General features: G+C 47.4%; 2 protein-coding genes across 3 annotated transcripts in view; one reads left to right on the top strand and one right to left on the bottom strand.

Annotated features, from left to right (window-relative positions):
• col2a1b (collagen, type II, alpha 1b) overlaps window positions 1–11,094 on the top strand; it is a 43,120-nt gene extending 32,026 nt beyond the window's left edge. For both annotated transcript variants that reach the window (XM_047024650.1, XM_047024651.1), the window contains 18 exons: window positions 161–214; window positions 368–421; window positions 1,552–1,659; window positions 2,001–2,054; window positions 2,348–2,401; window positions 2,543–2,704; window positions 4,189–4,296; window positions 4,807–4,914; window positions 5,051–5,104; window positions 5,245–5,352; window positions 5,721–5,774; window positions 6,169–6,276; window positions 6,488–6,541; window positions 6,689–6,796; window positions 7,095–7,383; window positions 7,776–7,963; window positions 8,174–8,416; window positions 8,710–11,094. In XM_047024650.1, the coding sequence (XP_046880606.1) occupies window positions 161–214; window positions 368–421; window positions 1,552–1,659; window positions 2,001–2,054; window positions 2,348–2,401; window positions 2,543–2,704; window positions 4,189–4,296; window positions 4,807–4,914; window positions 5,051–5,104; window positions 5,245–5,352; window positions 5,721–5,774; window positions 6,169–6,276; window positions 6,488–6,541; window positions 6,689–6,796; window positions 7,095–7,383; window positions 7,776–7,963; window positions 8,174–8,416; window positions 8,710–8,856 (2,055 nt within the window). In that variant the 3' untranslated portion in view covers window positions 8,857–11,094. The remainder of the gene's footprint in view (window positions 1–160; window positions 215–367; window positions 422–1,551; window positions 1,660–2,000; window positions 2,055–2,347; window positions 2,402–2,542; window positions 2,705–4,188; window positions 4,297–4,806; window positions 4,915–5,050; window positions 5,105–5,244; window positions 5,353–5,720; window positions 5,775–6,168; window positions 6,277–6,487; window positions 6,542–6,688; window positions 6,797–7,094; window positions 7,384–7,775; window positions 7,964–8,173; window positions 8,417–8,709) is intronic.
• Window positions 11,095–12,549: 1,455 nt separating this feature from the next.
• On the bottom strand, window positions 12,550–16,193 carry LOC124471170 (leucine-rich repeat-containing protein 3-like). Its single transcript, XM_047025541.1, has one exon. It carries the CDS (start codon window positions 14,304–14,306, stop codon window positions 13,404–13,406), a length of 903 nt encoding a protein of 300 aa, XP_046881497.1. The 5' UTR covers window positions 14,307–16,193; the 3' UTR covers window positions 12,550–13,403.
• Window positions 16,194–17,897: the final 1,704 nt, after the last annotated feature.

Raw genomic sequence — 17,897 nt, 5'->3', positions numbered from 1 at the left:
TAGATATAGATCACCTAGACAGGTGATATCCAGAGACATGTCGTTGATGTATTGTAGACAGACTGTATTATGCGTTGCGAGGCAGACATGGATAAACAGTTGTGTTATGCTGTGGTGGAGGTGTCGCTGACAGCAGCCTCTGTCCTGTGTGCTCCTGTAGGGAGAGTCAGGACCTGCTGGGCCATCTGGGGCTGCTGGGGCCCGTGGAGCGCCTGTACGTATCCTACACACACACACACTTGAATGCACACATACACAGATATACACGCACACACACACACAGAATAATGACGATGAAACTCAGAAGACTTCATGTTGATATTTGTACCCCTGACGTTGACTTCTGACCTGTGTCCTCTCCTCCTAGGGGGACCGAGGAGAGACTGGACCCCCTGGGCCTGCTGGTTTTGCTGGTCCTCCTGTGAGTATCACCAGCTCATTGAACAACCAATCGGGTGTGCTTGATTTGTATTCCCCACGTTAAAGAAGCCACAGGCTCAGACCTGGAGTGCTGAAGCTGTAGGGCAAATCTAACGCACCTCATATACGTTCTTTGACGACTTGTTATCGACCCGTGTCTCGTGTATCCTGTATCCTCTGCGGAACAGCCCGTCTCTGATATCTGCTGAAATCACCCCCATAGATAAAAATGTACACAAACACACAACACACACACCATACCGTTCACAGACTGGGGTCGAGAGACAACATGTCTAACATCTTCTTGTCTGTATTTGGTTCGAGCCTCATTCCTTTGTTTCCTACTGAGTGCTGTTATTATAGATAAATGTTAATGGGTAACTACATGTTGTTGAATTGATCATGTCTGGCAGACAATTCCTGTTTTGTGAAAACAGTGACTTCTATTTTTATTGTGAGTTGCTAGTAGCTAACGATTAGTTAAAAATATAAAAATTGTGGATTCTACAACAATGATAACATAAAAATATGATAACCAACAATGTAGATACATATTTTACCTCAGATAAAGATCAATGAATTTGGTCTCCATTGAATCCGCACAGTAGTATTTCTGTTTCCCTTCAGTCTGTCTGTCGGAACTGATCTGAAGTTATGGATTGTTGGTAATGAGACTATTCATGGTTATGGATTAAACCATGTACTGACCAGCTATTAACAACTTTAATTAGACCAGTTTGATAGGTCTCTCTCAGTAATCGTTAACAACCTGAACATGTGGATGCTTATTATCCAACCACCTCAAGCAACCAAGCCCTCCAATTAGGCTCATGTCATGACCAACCCCTAATGGTCACCATTGTTCAACCCACTTCAATCGACTCCAACTCAGAAGAACATTTAAATGCCTCAGTGGCAATGATGCGAAGTCATTGAATGATGGTTTCACTTGCCAGTCTATGGAAAAGTAATGCAGACGAGAAGTCAATATACGTGTCTAAAATGTTTGGTAAAACTAGGTATCCTCTTCCTGGGAGTGTGTTAAAGTGAGTGCGCTGCTGTCCAGGATGGTTGGCGCGTGTGTGAGTTGACAGAACGGTACTTATGGGTCTCTGTCTTCATCCTCCCCAGGGTTCAGATGGCCAGCCTGGGGCTAAGGGAGAGCAGGGAGAGGGTGGCCAGAAGGGCGATGCTGGTGCTCCCGGACCCCAAGGACCCTCTGGCGCTCCAGGACCTTCGGTGGGTATCTCCTCTGTCTCTGTCTCGACCTCTCTGTCATTCTGTCCACCTCTCTCTCTCTCCCTTTCTCTCTCTGTACCGCTCTCTTTCCCTGTACCTCTCCCTGAACCTCTCTCTCTCTCTCTCTCTGTGTACCACTCTCTTTCCAGCTTTCTCTCCCTGTACCTCTCTCCCTGGACCTCTCTCCCTCTCTCTATCTCTCTTTGCTTCCCATTCTCTCTATCTGTCTCTCTCACTCTCTTTTTCTTTCTCTGTGTATCTTTGTCTTTGTATTCAGGCTTTGAATAAGACTGACCCCCAAGGTCCCTATCATTAGTTAATAATCCTGGCTTACATTTCAGGGTCCAACTGGAGTTTCTGGACCTAAAGGCGCTCGCGGAGCTCAGGGACCTCCTGTAAGTGCTCGTCGCCCGTCTAAAACACATTCTCCACCTCATTAAATCAGGTCGAATATTCAGCATGTGGGATCGTATTTAGATACAATATATGCTGCTGCAGTTAACGTTGTCGTCCTTGTTTTCCTCTTCGCTCTTCTCTCTCCACCCCCCCCCCCCCTCTCTCTCTCCCCCCTCTCTCTCCCTCTCTCTCGCCCCTCTCTCCCCCCTCTCTCTCCCCCCTCTCTCTCCCTCTCTCTCGCCCCTCTCTCCCCCCTCTCTCTCCCCCCTCTCTCCCCCTCTCTCTCTAACAGGGTGCCACTGGTTTCCCTGGTGCTGCTGGCAGAGTTGGACCTCCAGGTCCTAATGTGAGTACAGCAGACCTACTCATCCAGTCAAGTTAGAACTCTGGATTATGAGAAAGACAGTGTCATATCTGTCTTCCCTTCAAAGATCTGGAGAATAGATTCTAATCTACAGACGATCTCTCCTCCTCTTCTTTGCCTCAGGGTAACCCCGGTCCTTCTGGGCCAGCTGGTCCTCCCGGTAAAGATGGTCCCAAGGGCGTCCGAGGTGATGGCGGTCCCCCAGGCCGACAGGGAGACGCTGGGCTGCGTGGAGCCGCTGGCACCCCCGGAGAGAAGGGAGATTCGGGAGAGGACGGCCCACCCGTGAGTTCCCATCCCATCACACTCTTCCCTCCCCGCCCCGGTCCCAACTGGCCCCAGAGCAGTATCACATACACACATTGCACACCTGCCACACCAGCACACCTGCCACACAGGGCAGGAAGAGGAGCCACATCAAACCCAAGGAGAACGCTCTCACACCCCGGGACCTTGGGAAGGTCTTTTGGCACGTCCAAAACACGTTCAGAGAGTCGTCTCCCAAAGCCTTTGGCTGCCTCTGTGTGTCCAGGGAAAAGACGGTGGAGGGTTATTTATCTGACATGACAGGAAGTGCAGCTGCCCAGCCATGCTCACGTCTGCCAGGGGTTCAGCACGGGGGTAATAGCCCAGACCATTTAGAGTGTGGAGACACAACCACAAAGAGATGGACAACATGATTGCAGAGTGCGACTGGAGGATCTTACATGGCACTCACACAGAGAGAACATAAACTGACTGACACCCACATATAGGATGGCTGACAGCAGGCTGTATGGAGATTGTCTACATCACCCTCTCAAGCAAAGAGGACAGATGTGCGGAGAGAAACACTTCTACCTCCGTCACAGCATCTCAGTCCTCACACACGTCACAGGTGTGGAATCACTTATTTATAGCACACACACACACACACACACATACACACACACATGGATGGTTCGGAGAGGGCGGGGTAAGAAGGGATAAAGGAAGAGAGTGAGAGAGATAGAGGATGGGAAAGAAAGAGACCCAGGAGGGAGACAGAGACGGATGGAGGGAGGGAGAGAAAGCGAGAGAAAGAGACAGAGGGAGAAAGAGAGAGAGAATACGTCTAGAAAGGAGGGAGAGGGATGAGAGAGAGAGAGGGATGAGGTGAGGAGCTGATACACTAGGGACAAATGTGACAGAACAGATTAAACAGAGGTTGACTGGAACCAGTGAACCAGAGGGAGCGAGAGATGGAATCTTGGTGTCAGGATGTGATGTTGTGCGTGACAAGGGTTTCTTGTAGGACATGAACCTGCATTCCAGCAGGACACATGAGAACACATTTGACTCTGACACAACATGAACCTTATTGAATACAAAAATAAGAACCTAATAATAGAATAGATTGAATACATACAACATTTGAAAGTGTCTGATTAATGCGATGCAGAATCTATCCGTTAGATTCGAAACGGGTCTCAACCTATTTTTGAAACTCATAGAATACGGCACATAAAATTATTGTGAAAAATAACATCCTTAACACCTCCTTTCCGCTCTCTCTCTCTCTCTCTCTCTCTCTCTCTCTCTCTCTCTCTCTCTCTCTCTCTCTCTCTCTCTCTCTCTCTCTCTCTCTCTCTCTCTCTCTCTCTCTCTCTCTCTCTCTCTCTCTCTCTCTCTCTCTCTCTATATATATATATATATATATATATATATATATATATATATATATATCTATCTATCTCTCTCTCTCTCTCTCTGTCTCTCTCCCCCTTCCTTCCTTCCCTCCCCCTCTCCAGGGTCCCGACGGCCCCTCAGGACCTTCTGGTCTGGCTGGACAGCGTGGGATTGTTGGTCTTCCTGGTCAACGTGGAGAAAGAGGCTTCCCTGGTCTTCCAGGACCCTCTGTAAGTCTCTCTCACACACACGCACACACACAGCACGCACCACACACACACACACTGTACAGAATCTGACAGACTCAAAGAAACAGGCTGTTAGACTGAATGAATGTACAAGCCGGACAGCCACAGTAATGTGTCCCTCAGTGGCAAAAGACTTGGTCTGTATCGATTCATATTTGAAATGACATGATGTACAAGGCAAGATTCTGAAGGGAAAGAAATTCGCCCCACTCGAAGCACATAAAGGGAAAATAGAGAAAGAAAAATTCTAGAAGTCAAACTGATGATGTCTTCCACATGCTAAATCTTTAGTCAGACCATCACATGAAGGCTCACCTTGGGGTTTAGCTTACCAACTTAACAAATCCAACTGGCCCATAACCATTGGAGGATACATCATTTCAACTGATACCACGCTAGGTCCACTAGCTGCTTTCCTACCCTCCAAGTGAGCTGGATCGGGATTGTCGCCCCCTGTTGGTGACTCCGTGCCATTGTATGCTGTGTGTTCAGGGTGAGCCTGGTAAACAGGGATCTCCTGGTGGAAGCGGAGACCGCGGACCCCCTGGCCCAGTTGGACCCCCTGGGCTGACTGGACCTTCTGGAGAGCCTGGCAGAGAGGTCAGTTTGATCGATTGATGGAGATAGACTGACTGATAGATGGATGGACAAAATGATTAATACATTGATTAATAAGAGTCATTGATCAGTGGATTTAACCTAGTTATTCATATGACGCTGTCTGGTTGTCTGACAGGGCAATGCTGGATCTGATGGTCCCCCTGGTAGAGATGGTGCCACTGGTATCAAGGTACGACTCCTCGTCTCCCTCCACTCCAGATGGACAGAGGACCAAGCATGATGTCACTGCAGTAGTGCAGCATGAGCCTCAGTATTATTATGCATTTGGTGTTGGACTGACTGGCCTGCTCTGTGACCTCTGACCCCAAGGGTGACCGTGGTAACACAGGCCCCGCTGGAGCTCCTGGTGCACCTGGGGCCCCTGGAGCCTCCGGCCCTGTCGGCCCCACCGGCAAGCAGGGAGACAGAGGAGAGGCGGTGAGTACCCTCTCATACTGACCTGCTCCACTGGAGGCCTGACCTCTGGACAACAGAACTTTGTCGTACTGACCTCTGGTGTCCTATCCTTTGTAGTACTTATTTCTGTAGTAGTAGTCTTTGTAGTACAACCCTCTCGTACTCATTTCTGTAGTATTGACCTGTGTAGTACTAATCTCTGTTGGGTTGTCAAAAGGGCAAAAAAAAAGGGCAAAAGGGATCTTTGATTGTGTTCGCTGGAGTCTTTGATTGCAAGCCTAGTACTTATTCAAGCTAGAAGGTTCTGTTTATTTGATTGATGTTGGGGGGGGAAACGAGTTCTGGAATGTTCTGATCAGGTTCTAACAGTTCATCTTGCTTTAATCTAGGGAGCCCAAGGCCCTGCTGGACCCGCAGGACCGGCTGGAGCCAGAGGAATGGCTGTAAGTGGACCACACACACCAATACACGTGACACACACACACACCATCACACAGGACACACACACACACCATCACACGTGACACACACACACACAACATTACACATGACACACACACACACCATCACACAGGACACACACACACACCATCACACAGGACACACACACACACCATCACACGTGACACACACACACACAACATTACACATGACACACACACACACCATTACACACGACACACACACACACCATTACACATTTCACACACACAAAGACTTACAATTACACATCTCTCTTGCAGACACATCCTCACAAGCATACGACACACACGCACACACAGACACACAGGTGACATAGGCCTCAAATGCTGACGTTGCATCACTCTCTTGGTTAAGGGACCCCAAGGACCTCGCGGTGACAAGGGAGAGGCTGGTGAGGGTGGAGAGAGGGGACAGAAGGGACACCGAGGCTTCACCGGTCTGCAGGGTCTTCCTGGACCTCCCGTGAGTACCCTGGAACCACAGACTAGGTCTAGTCATGATCACAGATGCTCCACAACTGTCCTATGTATGGATCAGCGGATGTTTAGATGAAGTATTTGTCAACAGATACATATATCATCCTGGATGTTAACTGAAACAGCTGCATTTGTTGGATGGAATCCTTTGAATGGGTCTGTCCTTGTTTCCCATGAACCTCTCTGTCACCCTCCAGGGTCAAGCTGGAGACCAGGGTGCATCTGGACCTGCTGGACCCTCTGGAGCCAGAGTGAGTACAGACGCGTCCGCTCAGATTCAGCCTCGCTCTCCATCCCAGCTGCCTTCACACCTGGGCACACGAAGGCCTCTCCACGTCAGGGTCGTCTCTCAAACCGTGCCTGAGTCGGACTCTGATGCCCATGTTCCGTGTGTTTAGGGACCCCCTGGACCTATTGGACCCGGTGGAAAGGACGGTTCCAACGGTCTTCCTGGACCCATCGGACCCCCCGGACCCCGTGGTCGCTCTGGAGAGACCGGTCCCTCCGTAAGTGTCCCAACAAACTCACACACACACAGGCTTGACACACAGGAATAACACCGACATTTAAAATCGCAGAATGCTTTGTCTGTTACGAACCTTTGAAGGTCCCTTTACTTTCCATATCTCTTTACACTATAAACTGACACATGTATTACTGTCCACTGTACAGTATTAGTATCCGGAGAAGAGGATGTCTCACTGTATTGCTCCTGCCGAGGTGTCGTCTAGTTCTGAGTTCTCCTGGGAGTCTTCTTTAGCCTCGAGCCAACATGCCCGCGCGTGACACTTCTCTCTCCATCAGGGTCCCCCTGGTAACTCTGGCCCCCCCGGTCCACCCGGGCCCCCCGGCCCAGGCATCGACATGTCCGCCTTCGCTGGCCTGTCTCAGCTTGAGAAGTCCCCTGACCCCCTGAGGTACATGCGTGCCGACCAGGCCTCCAGTAACCTGCGCCAGCATGACGTGGAGGTGGACGCCACCCTCAAGTCTCTCAACAACCAGATCGAGAACATCCGCAGCCCCGAGGGCTCCAAGAAGAACCCCGCCCGCACCTGCAGAGACCTGAAGCTCTGCCACCCCGACTGGAAGAGCGGTGAGTGGCACACGGGGGGGGGGGGGGGGGGGGCCACGGACACAGTAGGAACCATTATCCAGGGGTGCACTGATGTAGTAGGACGTGTAAGCCAGGAGCGCACTAATGTGGTAGGAACCATTAGCTGTAGGTGCAATGATACAATGCGAACCATTAGCCAGGAGCACATTGGCGTTGTCGAAGCCAGTAGCCCATGGGTTCAATAGTGTAGGAATCGTGAACCCTTGAGTACATTAACCTGGTCTCTAACATTAACTCTAGAATTCTAGAATCTAGAATTTAAAAAATAATTTTTCGCAAGAAAGAGACTAAAGTTACGAAAAGAAGGAGTAAATATTGTCGGTAAAAAGGGAAGTAGGAACCACAGCTGATCCGTGTGCATGTGTTTCCAGGAGAGTACTGGATCGACCCCAACCAGGGCTGCACCATCGACGCCATCAAGGTCTACTGTAACATGGAGACTGGCGAGTCCTGCGTCCACCCCAAGCCTGCTAGCATCCCACGCAAGAACTGGTGGTCCAGCAAGACCAAGGAGCGCAAACACATCTGGTTCGGAGAGACCATGAACGGAGGGTTCCACGTGAGTCTCTCTGTAGGACAACATGCGCTTATCACAGGCAGTAGAAGTCTCTCCCCTGAACGTTCCCAATCTCCCCTGAACGTTTCCCATCTCCCCTGAACGTTCCCCATCTCCCCTGCTTACCACAGCAGAGCTGTCCAGTGTAGCTCTAACCATCCTCCTCCCCTCCTCCTCCCCTCCTCCTCCCCTCTCTGTCGTCCCCCCCTGCAGTTCAGCTACGGCGATGACAGCCTGGCTCCCAACACCGCCGCTATCCAGATGACCTTCCTCAGGCTGCTGTCCACGGAAGCCGCCCAGAACCTCACCTACCACTGCCGCAACAGCGTGGCCTACATGGACGCGTCCGCGGGCAACCTGAAGAAGGCCGTGCTGCTGCAGGGCTCCAACGACGTGGAGATCCGAGCCGAGGGCAACAGCCGCTTCACCTACAGCGTCATGGAGGACGGATGCACGGTGAGACGGAGGGAGGCGAGGCGAGGCTTGGTTGCCAGGCTACAGGGAGAGGCAGAGGAGGACACGTGCATACTCTGGATGAATGGACGATCATCTCTTTCTTTCTGTCTTTTTCGAACTCTATTTCTCTTTCTCTCTCTGTTACTCACTGTCACTACCTCACCACCGTGCGCTCACATCCTGTATCCCTGCTGTTACCTTTCACGCATAAGAACACGTGCACACACACGCATTTTGTCCCTGTTCCGTGGTTGTGTCTTTGTCCTCTGACCAGCATTTGTTCCTCCCTACAGAAACACACAGGACAGTGGGGCAAGACGGTCATCGAGTACAAGTCACAGAAGACCTCTCGTCTGCCCATCGTGGACATTGCCCCCATGGACATCGGTGGAGCAGACCAGGAGTTCGGAGTCGACGTTGGCGCAGTCTGTTTCTTGTAAAGATAGAGGAATGGAAAGAAGAAGAGAACCGTGAATTGAACAAAAAAAAAAAAGATGAAAGAGAAACACACACTTCAAAAGAAAAAAAGGAATAAAGAGAGAACAGAAAGATCGAGACACTTTTTTTTTAAATGGGACTTTTTTTCTAAGTAAAAAGTGCTTTTTCCAAGTCGTACTCCTAGGATATCTGCACTGAATGGCACCAGCAGCAGTCATCTGAGATTCATCCAGCATCGCCTCCAGTCTCCCCCTGACCCCCTCGCCCCTCTCTCTCTCCCAGAACCCCCCCACGGACCCCCCCACTCCCACCCCTACTCCATCCTGGGCAGCCCTCCCCTGAAGGCAAGGGGACCTCGGCAGGGAGAGACAGATAGAAACGTGATGGTGTTATTTATTTATTGTTTAGGTGTGGGTCCCAGGTGTGTCACAGCCAATAGGAGCAGCCTATATATACTGTACAATAGTATATCAGTCCCCCTCCCTCCACACACACACACACCTTCAGCCCCACCCCATCCCTCTCCCCACCCTTCTCCACTCCCCTCTCCTGCTCCATATCCACATATTATCTTGTTGAAACCAAAAAATCTAGCTATGTAGTAAGTGCAGGTGTTCCTATTTCGACCGCCAGTGTGTATCAGAAAGTTACTGTGTATTATAATAAAGTCAATGGTGCTATTGTTGTAAAACAAGTCTGTATTTTTTAACAACCAGATACTGATATGTAGTGACATGTATATATGTATATATATGTGTGTGTATACACATATATATATACAGTGGTCAGTGAGTACATTGCACCCTGGGAGTTTGTTTTTCAGGGTGACAAATGTCCCTGCCCCCCTGCCCCGCCCCCTCGGCCTGTAGCTGCCAATCAAAAGAGACTTCCAAAATTCCAAATTCCTCCTAGATCCTTTTTTTTGTTGTCATTTTTCGTTTTGTTTTAGTTATGATTTTTGAAGCTACCTCACACTAAAAAGAAAACAACTAAACAAAGTATGGCCTTGACCCAGAAGTTTACAGAACCCCAACCTTGCTACCTGGCACGGGAGACATCTGGAGAGAAGCCCAGAGACCCGTCCAGCATCGGCCCTCCTCTGATGACGTTTACCCCCTCACCCCTACCCGCATCACTTCCTCCCATCAGCCTCCGCTGACCCCTCACACAGGAAGTACACTGTGCCCTGGCAAACACACTCCAGGACCTAAACTCCGCTGCCCTGCCCACCTCTGTGCCCCCTAGTCCAGAGAGATGTATCACTAGACACCCTGTCACCCTCTGTGCACAGAACAGTCCCTAACCCCGGGACACAGTCTATTCATGTGTGAGGGTGTGTATATTTCTGATTATTAATAATATTATTATTATTAATAATAATAGCATTATTATGATGATGATGATGATGATCATGGTTTTGTTTTTGTTACGGTTTTGATTAATGTAAATTGGAAATAAAAGACAAAAACAAGAACAGACTAAAGTTGCTTTTTTATTTTTATTTTTTATTTTTCTCTCTGTTTTCCCATTGAGTGTGCAGGAAGTTGTACATTTGGCTGAATATTTCCCTCCTGGTTCTTCCTGTTCACACCTCACTGTTGGAAGTGTCAGAATACCCCAAAAAAGGAAGTGATGTCAAATCGATTTCCTGTGTTGTACTTCTTCTTATGTATGAATTACATCGATCTACACATCTATCTATTCAGGGGGAAGGGTGGTTAAGTGACAACCTAGGAAGACAAAGGCAAGACGGTTGATTGAGATTGGGCCATTTCATTTATGTTTTATGTTGATGTGGTGACATTAGTAAACAAAACTCAATAATAAGTAGGTTGAGTTGGAGGTAAAATTGATATCATGTACTTTTTGTATGTGTTAAAATAGTTTTTCACAATTTCTTTGAAAGCATGGTAGAGTAGAAATGGGAAACATTGGCAGTCGTGATCAAACACGCCATGTTGTGAATTGATTCAGTCATTCTGTACTTTCTTTTCCTTTTCTTCTAACCTCTCACCTTGGCAATAAAAGGTAGAAGCATTTCTATGAATAAAACACAGCCACGTTTGTTTGATTTTGTTTTTATATTTTAGTTTTTTCCATTTTTCATCTATTATTTATATATTGGTTTCCAAATCTATGATGTTATTTTTGTTAGAATAATTATTGACATAGAGAGAAATAAAATCTAAAAACATCCCAAATAAAATAAATCAATGTAATAAAACCAGCACAGGAAGCAAGCTTGGTCCTTGTTTGTTTGTTTGACTGATGTTTTGACCAGATGGAAACTGAAATCAGAACATAAGTTAATGTATCTGTCTATACACAGTCACACCTACATATTATGAACACCATCTGGACAGAGCACGTCAATTTACACATAAATGTGGACTATAAATTTGATTTCTTCATCTTAGTTCTCTAGTTGAGTTTGTGGACGTCAGACCCTGCCTTAAAACCTTAAAAATATCAGCTTGTTCATATTCATACATTCACAGTTATTTTTTGACATACGTTTGTTTTTCTTGACCCAGCACAACACATCACCACAGCCTTTAGCTTTAAACATCTTACTCAGAACTCCATAGCACAGACATAATAAGCCATTTTAGCCTCGCCTTGAACAACAAACCCCCACCTCTAGGTTAAGCTCAATTGATCAACGTCTTGGTGGTATTGATCATCTAGCATACAAAGTCAGGTCACTTTGTGCACACTGAATTGGTTCATGGACAAAAAACGTACATTCAACACACAGACAGATATTTCAAACACATATACAGTATATGTTACAGAAATAAATCATAACTCAACATAGCTGTCTCTACTGTGTCTGAGAGACTAGCTGCTTGTCACATTGAGTTACAGGATGAATTTCAATTTCAATTCATGTTATTCAAGAGGGAGACTGTACATTCATGAACATTAAAATGTAAATGCACCCAATTATAGCCAAAAAGCTAGTTTCCGTTGGCAGTCCCCCTGCCAGAGTGAAAAAAGGCTATACAACATTAAGTTAAAACATATCAAACATAAAATCTCAACTCACAAACCTCACTTGGTCCTTAACCATGGGTAAAGGGGAAAGAAGAATGGGTACACAAACAAGTGCTAAAACATTTTTTTCTACTGCTTAATCACTAATGATCTCATTTTTGGTTAATTATCAACCATGTTTTGAGATTTCTTTTAAAGCAGTTGAATGAGGTTGATTCTCAAATGTTCATTTTCAACTGAATCATTCTCAGCTGAATCATTCTCCACTGACACTAGACACTCAGATAACAGTACACCTAAAACAGCACACACAGTAGAGTCCGGGTTTGAACCAGGATTCACTCAGGAGACAAGCGAACACCCACAGGAAGAGAAGAGCCATCCTGGACAGACTGATGCTTTCATACCTCTAATTAACAAAGAACGTCTCAATTATTAAAACCCTGTTCTAAATATGGTCTTAATTTCTCTGAGTGTGAGACAGCCACACGTCGTCCGTGCGGTAGACAGCGACACCAGATCGTAGCCTTCGCAGCCTTTCAACGCTCCATTCCTGCCAAACCTCACAACGACAGCGCCTGTGGCTCTAAATCAGCCCCTCCCTCTCTCTCCATCAAGCCCAGATTAGTACCCCCAAGGACCCCTGGGCACTGAAGCTCAACTGCAACTGTGCAGCTCAAGTGCCCCCCCCCCCCCCCAATCATACTTATTTTTTTTACAACAACTTTCATTTTATTTTGATTGGATGATGATCAAGATCGAGGGCAAAGCAAGCCTTGTGTCGACTGTTTTAGTGAAGCCCAAAAAAACTAAAACAAATCTCCCATAATTAAGGGCCCCTCTATGCCCAAGGGCCCCTGGGCACGTGCCTAGATTGCCAATATGGTAGATCCGGCCTCTCTATCACTTCGTATATTTAGATCAGCGGTTAGATGTTCATCACGCTAGCTGGCTTGTTGACCTTCTTTACAAGGGGGCTATAACAGCCTTCCCTGATGACGAGCTTCCTGATTCTGAATTAACATTTACTCAATCCGCTAGCCTGATTGAGAAACACTTCCCTTGATTGGCTGCGATGGTTCCAGGGGCTGTTCTGTGCCAGGAGATGAAGAGGTCAGCTGGAAACGGTTACAACATTATTAGCAACATTATTAGGGCCCGAAATGGAAAAGCAATGAGAATAGTGAGGGATCAGGTCGGGAGAAACAAATGACACATTTATGTTCTACAGTTCCTCCTGATAATGCAGAAGTGCTATCATACAGAAAACACTTTCTATACATTTCAGCATTTTGGCATTCATAGAATAGTAACATTTTTGTAAACCTGGAAACATAACAACATCAAAGACACAACAGCTACAAAAAGAAAATATTGCCCGCTTTTTTTCTTTTCTTTCTTCAACAAATGTATTCACAGTAATTGTTCAAACAGAGCAGAGAAGGTGCGACTCTGTGGCCTTTACGTTGAGAGTCAAACATCTCACCACCCCTCCGCCCTCCCCCACTGTTCGCTGAAGAGGAGGGTTCCAGCAGAACATCGTCTTGACTTCTCAGAAGCCCGTGCTCAGCGTGTCTCCCTCGGTAGGCGTCTTCTTAGGACTAGGTAAACTCTTCAGGTACTCCATGTGCCGTCTGGCCTCGGCCTGGTTCTGCCTGACGTAGTACACCACATACACGATAACCATGAAGAACCACACAAACATGGTCACCAGCATGGCCACGTCAGTGGTCTTCCTCTGCAGGCTGCAGAAGTTCACCCCAGAGTCCAGCAGCTTGACCAGGGGCTGGCCCGCGTGTTCCCCCAGCGACGCCGGGTCCTCCCAGCGGCCTCCCTCGCCCACGCCGCGCACCGAGCTCTCGCACACGATGCCGTTCACCGTCTCCGGCTCCAGGTTGAGCGTCTCCATCAGCTCCTGCAGGGTGCAGTCGCAGTGCCAGGGGTTGTGGTAGAGGCGGGTCTTGGCGCGGGTGGCTCCGAACTCCTCCCGGTTGGCGCGGCTCAGCTGGTTGTGAGAGAGGTCGAGCAGCCGCAGCTCCGGCCCCAGGTGCCGCAGGGCCCCGGAGGAGAGGGTGTCGATGCGGTTGTGGGAGAGGTGGAGGTCCTGGAGGTGCGGAAGCCCCCTGAAGGCGTCCTCGGGGAGGTGGCGGATGTAGTTGCGCTCCAGGTGGAGGGACACGGTGTCTGGGGGCAGTCCCTGAGGGACCTCCCGCAGACCCGCGTCCACACAGAGCACCGTGCCAGTGTCCCAGGCACAGTGGCAGCTGTCTGGGCACTGGCCACACGCCAGGCCACACATGCCCAGCAAGAGGACAAGGATCCAGACGACGACCCCTGACCCCAGCCCACGTCCAGGCCCAAGCCCCTGTCGGTTCCCATCCCACGGCCCCGTTCCTCCACCTCTCCCTCGGCCACCCCATGTCTCACACCAGCCAGTCCTCCAGCCAGCGCACATCGCCTCACCATAGCCCTCCACACACAACAGCTCCAAAAAGAGACACTCCAGCCGGGAGAGAGACCACACCCCAGAAGGACAAACAGGCAGAGAAAGAGACACGTCAGCCACGGGGAGAAACGTCCACCGCAGGGAGGGACACTCCAGCCCAGGAGAGAGAGCGAGCCAAAAAGAGAAACCAGGTACAAAAAGAGACAGTCCCGGAGAGAGCAGATCTAAAGAGACACCAGTTCTTGGAGAAAGCAGATCTAAAGAGACACCAGTCCTTGGAGAAAGAAGATCTAAAGAGACACCAGGGCACTGTTGAAAAAGGTAACAAGGTCAGAGAGTGTGTAAGGCAGACCGACACACACACACAAACACACAGACAAACATGAGCAGACAAGGGAGATTACAGCGGGTTGAAGAGGAGTGAAAATAGGGTCAGTGAGGAAAGAGGAGAAGCAAACCAGATTACCGTCTGAGAGATCCTTTGTTAAACACGTTTACTACCACACCAGTATCCCGCATCGACTTGGCCGGTGCACGACCATTGATCACGCAAAACCTTGCATCGATTATGTTGGCCATGTCTGCTAAATGTAATGTTTACTACTTTCACGGCATTTACCACCACAGGAGATTTTTACACCTTGTCTTGAAGCCGTATCTGTGTGGAACTTGCTGAACAGTTGGAGGAAGACTGGTTTGGTGGAGGGGTTGGTGCATTGTTGGTTATATTGTTTGTTGAATGTTTTCTTCTGACAAGGTAGCTAACACATTCTGTTTTTTAACAAACATATAGTGTGCAATCCATCCGTGCACGAAGCGTATGTCCATGTTTACATTTGGTTCAATTAGATTCATTCATTTCAGGTGTAAACGTCAGTTGAAGAGAAGGGGTTGATATGTTAAAAACATGTTATTTTAGGAAAAAAGATAAACAGCAGCATCCTTGTGTATTTTTTTTTTATAGAGGCAACCTTTCATCCATTATCCAACAAATACATAATGACAGTAAATGATAGGGTGAGGGATGTGCAGAGAATGAATATCCATCATGTTTAATGACAAAACAGGAAGGGTGTTTGTCTGTCTCTCTCCCTCCCACCCCTAACATCACCACACAAGCACACACAAACATTACATTCATAAATACAAGCATTCATTTACTCATTATCCTATTTTTTTTCCCTCTATCCACCATAGTCTTTCATCACATCTTAGAAGGGAGCAAAGCAGTGTGTGTGTGTGTGTGTGTGTGTGTGTGCTGCAGCGGGTAACATTAAAAACAAAATGATCAATAGACCTAAGCACTGCTGCTACACTATTACAGTCTGACCCATCCATCTAGGCTATGTCTCAACCGTGTCAATAAAAGCACCCTAGCCGAGTGGCTGTGGCCTGGGCCACTTCAACCCAGGAGATGCAGCCTGGACAGCCTCAGCATCATAAGAGGAGCTGGCAGATACCTGGAGAGTGGGGTCTGCAGCCTTCACACACTCACACACGGATCAATTTGACTTCCCAGAGGGGTCAATTTCATCTCAGTTTTCATTTTTAGACTTTCTTTTCTTTTTTTATCGAGCCCCTGGACTTCCACAGAAGTACCTTGCTGTTAAACAGTCGCCTCAGATATGGCCTGATATTTCTGAGCCTGTCACCATTTTAAATATTGTATTAAACCTCTCACTGACTGAATTTGGATTTGACAAATGGTGTTCTGTTCACGCAGAAACCCATCCACCTTTCCATGCGCCAATCCATTCAATGGCAAGTCACAATTACTCATACTATCTAAATAGGTCCTCAGTGGTTATTTATCGTTATCGTTTGCCCTCATCTTCGTGCTAAAAGGTCTTGGCAATATACATTACATTTACATTTAGCAGACGCCCTTATCCAGAGCGACTTACAGTAAGTACAGGGACATTCCCCGAGGTAAGTAGGGTGAAGTGCCTTGCCCAAGGACACATCGTCATTTGACACGGCCGGGAATTGAACTGGCAACCTTCAGATTACCAGCCCGACTCCTTAACCGCTCAGCCACCTGACTCCCATATAAAAAGAGGGTACCTGGCCCAAGTCAGGGTGACGTAGTTGCAGTGCCCTACAGGTGAGTGGCATCCTTACCCCACTGCTGTGTGCTGCTGTCAAGCTGAGCCATATCACATGCACAGGACCTGGGGGACATCAAGGTGTACACACACAAGGATGCTCTGTCTGCCTCCAATCAAATCAACTCATGTCCAGCCCTCACAAGCACTGGCAGAGACAGGGTCTACACCACCCATCACGTCGTTACATTTACATTTAGTCATTTAGCAGACACTCTTATCCAGAGCGACTTACAGAAAGTACAGGTCCCCCGAGGCAAGTAGGGTGAAGTGCCTTGCCCAAGGACACAACGTCATTTTCCACGACCGGGAATCGATCTGGCAACCTTCAGATTACTAGTCCGATTCCCTCGTTAGCGACTTGTTGAACGACACTAGGTAAGGAACAGGTGCCACCGATTGTATTTCTGTTTAGTTTGCGTTTGGTTAGGAAGGCAGAGCGGTTTTACTCTGTTTTATTATTTGCCACTGCTCTCCGTTCCCTTGTACCCTTTTCAGGGTTGTTAAGCCTAATAATAAACCACCTTTGTCCATGTATCAAGTGTTCCCTTAATACTTAAGGTAAACCATCTGACAGTACGTTTGGGTTAGCAGTGTTGCATCCCCCCTTCCCCGCCCTAGGCACAAACCATCTGGGGAGGGTATGGAAGACCAGGTCGCAAACATGAAAGCTCACCTCACACAGAGAGAAGTACATCACAGGCGGATTCTTTTTTTTTATGTTTGTGTCACCACTTTGTGTCAAGTGATTCCAAAAACCGAGTGTCGTTTAAAAGATTTAACACTATTGTGTGGAACCACATGACACAACGTTTTTAAGTATATCTGACATTTCATTTGAGAGCAGGTGACCACAGGGTGGAATGACAGGTCTTTCCATCAGTGAGTGATTGATCATTTGATCAAAGTGAGCTAAATCAAACCCCAGGATCAACAGTTGAATCTACTGATAATGAACATGAAAGCCAAGTTATAACACCAATCAACACATTTAAGAATAGTTTGAGGTTTTATTTTAAGTAAGCCTACTCTGAAATATCAATGAGAGAAACAGAGATTTAAAAAAATGTGTGTGTGTGAGAGAGAGAGAGAGAGAGAGAGAGAGAGAGAGAGAGAGAGAGAGAGAGAGAGAGAGAGAGAGAGAGAGAGAGTTGTTATCACTTCCAATTCCCCGACACAGATGATGGTGTGAGAATGATATGTCGAAGAAGGTATTGTTGTGAAAACACCTTTAAGGAAATCTGGAAACCTATAACTTAAGCCTATGAATAGCAAACCTACGCGAATAAATTGTATTTATTAAACATTATCTTCATATTAAAGTATGATTATAATATCATATAATTAATTGCTGGAATCATTTAACGAAATATAACCAAGATGTGGATGAGTTCAAATCCTATTTTTGCTAACGCATAAAAACAATATTCCAAACTATGATTTACAAATATGTGGTCACTAAATAATTTCAACCTAACGTTAATGAGCAAATCGT

This window comes from Hypomesus transpacificus, chromosome 9, assembly GCF_021917145.1.
Source record: "Hypomesus transpacificus isolate Combined female chromosome 9, fHypTra1, whole genome shotgun sequence".
Lineage (NCBI taxonomy): Eukaryota > Metazoa > Chordata > Actinopteri > Osmeriformes > Osmeridae > Hypomesus > Hypomesus transpacificus.
Note: the sequence above shows the minus strand (reverse complement) of the source record. Positions and strands in the feature narration are given on the sequence as shown.

Bases quoted from the DNA above. Each gene is read 5' to 3' on its own strand.
- LOC124471170 (XM_047025541.1), bottom strand. From the start codon at position 14,306: ATGTGCGCTGGCTGGAGGACTGGCTGGTGTGAGACATGGGGTGGCCGA.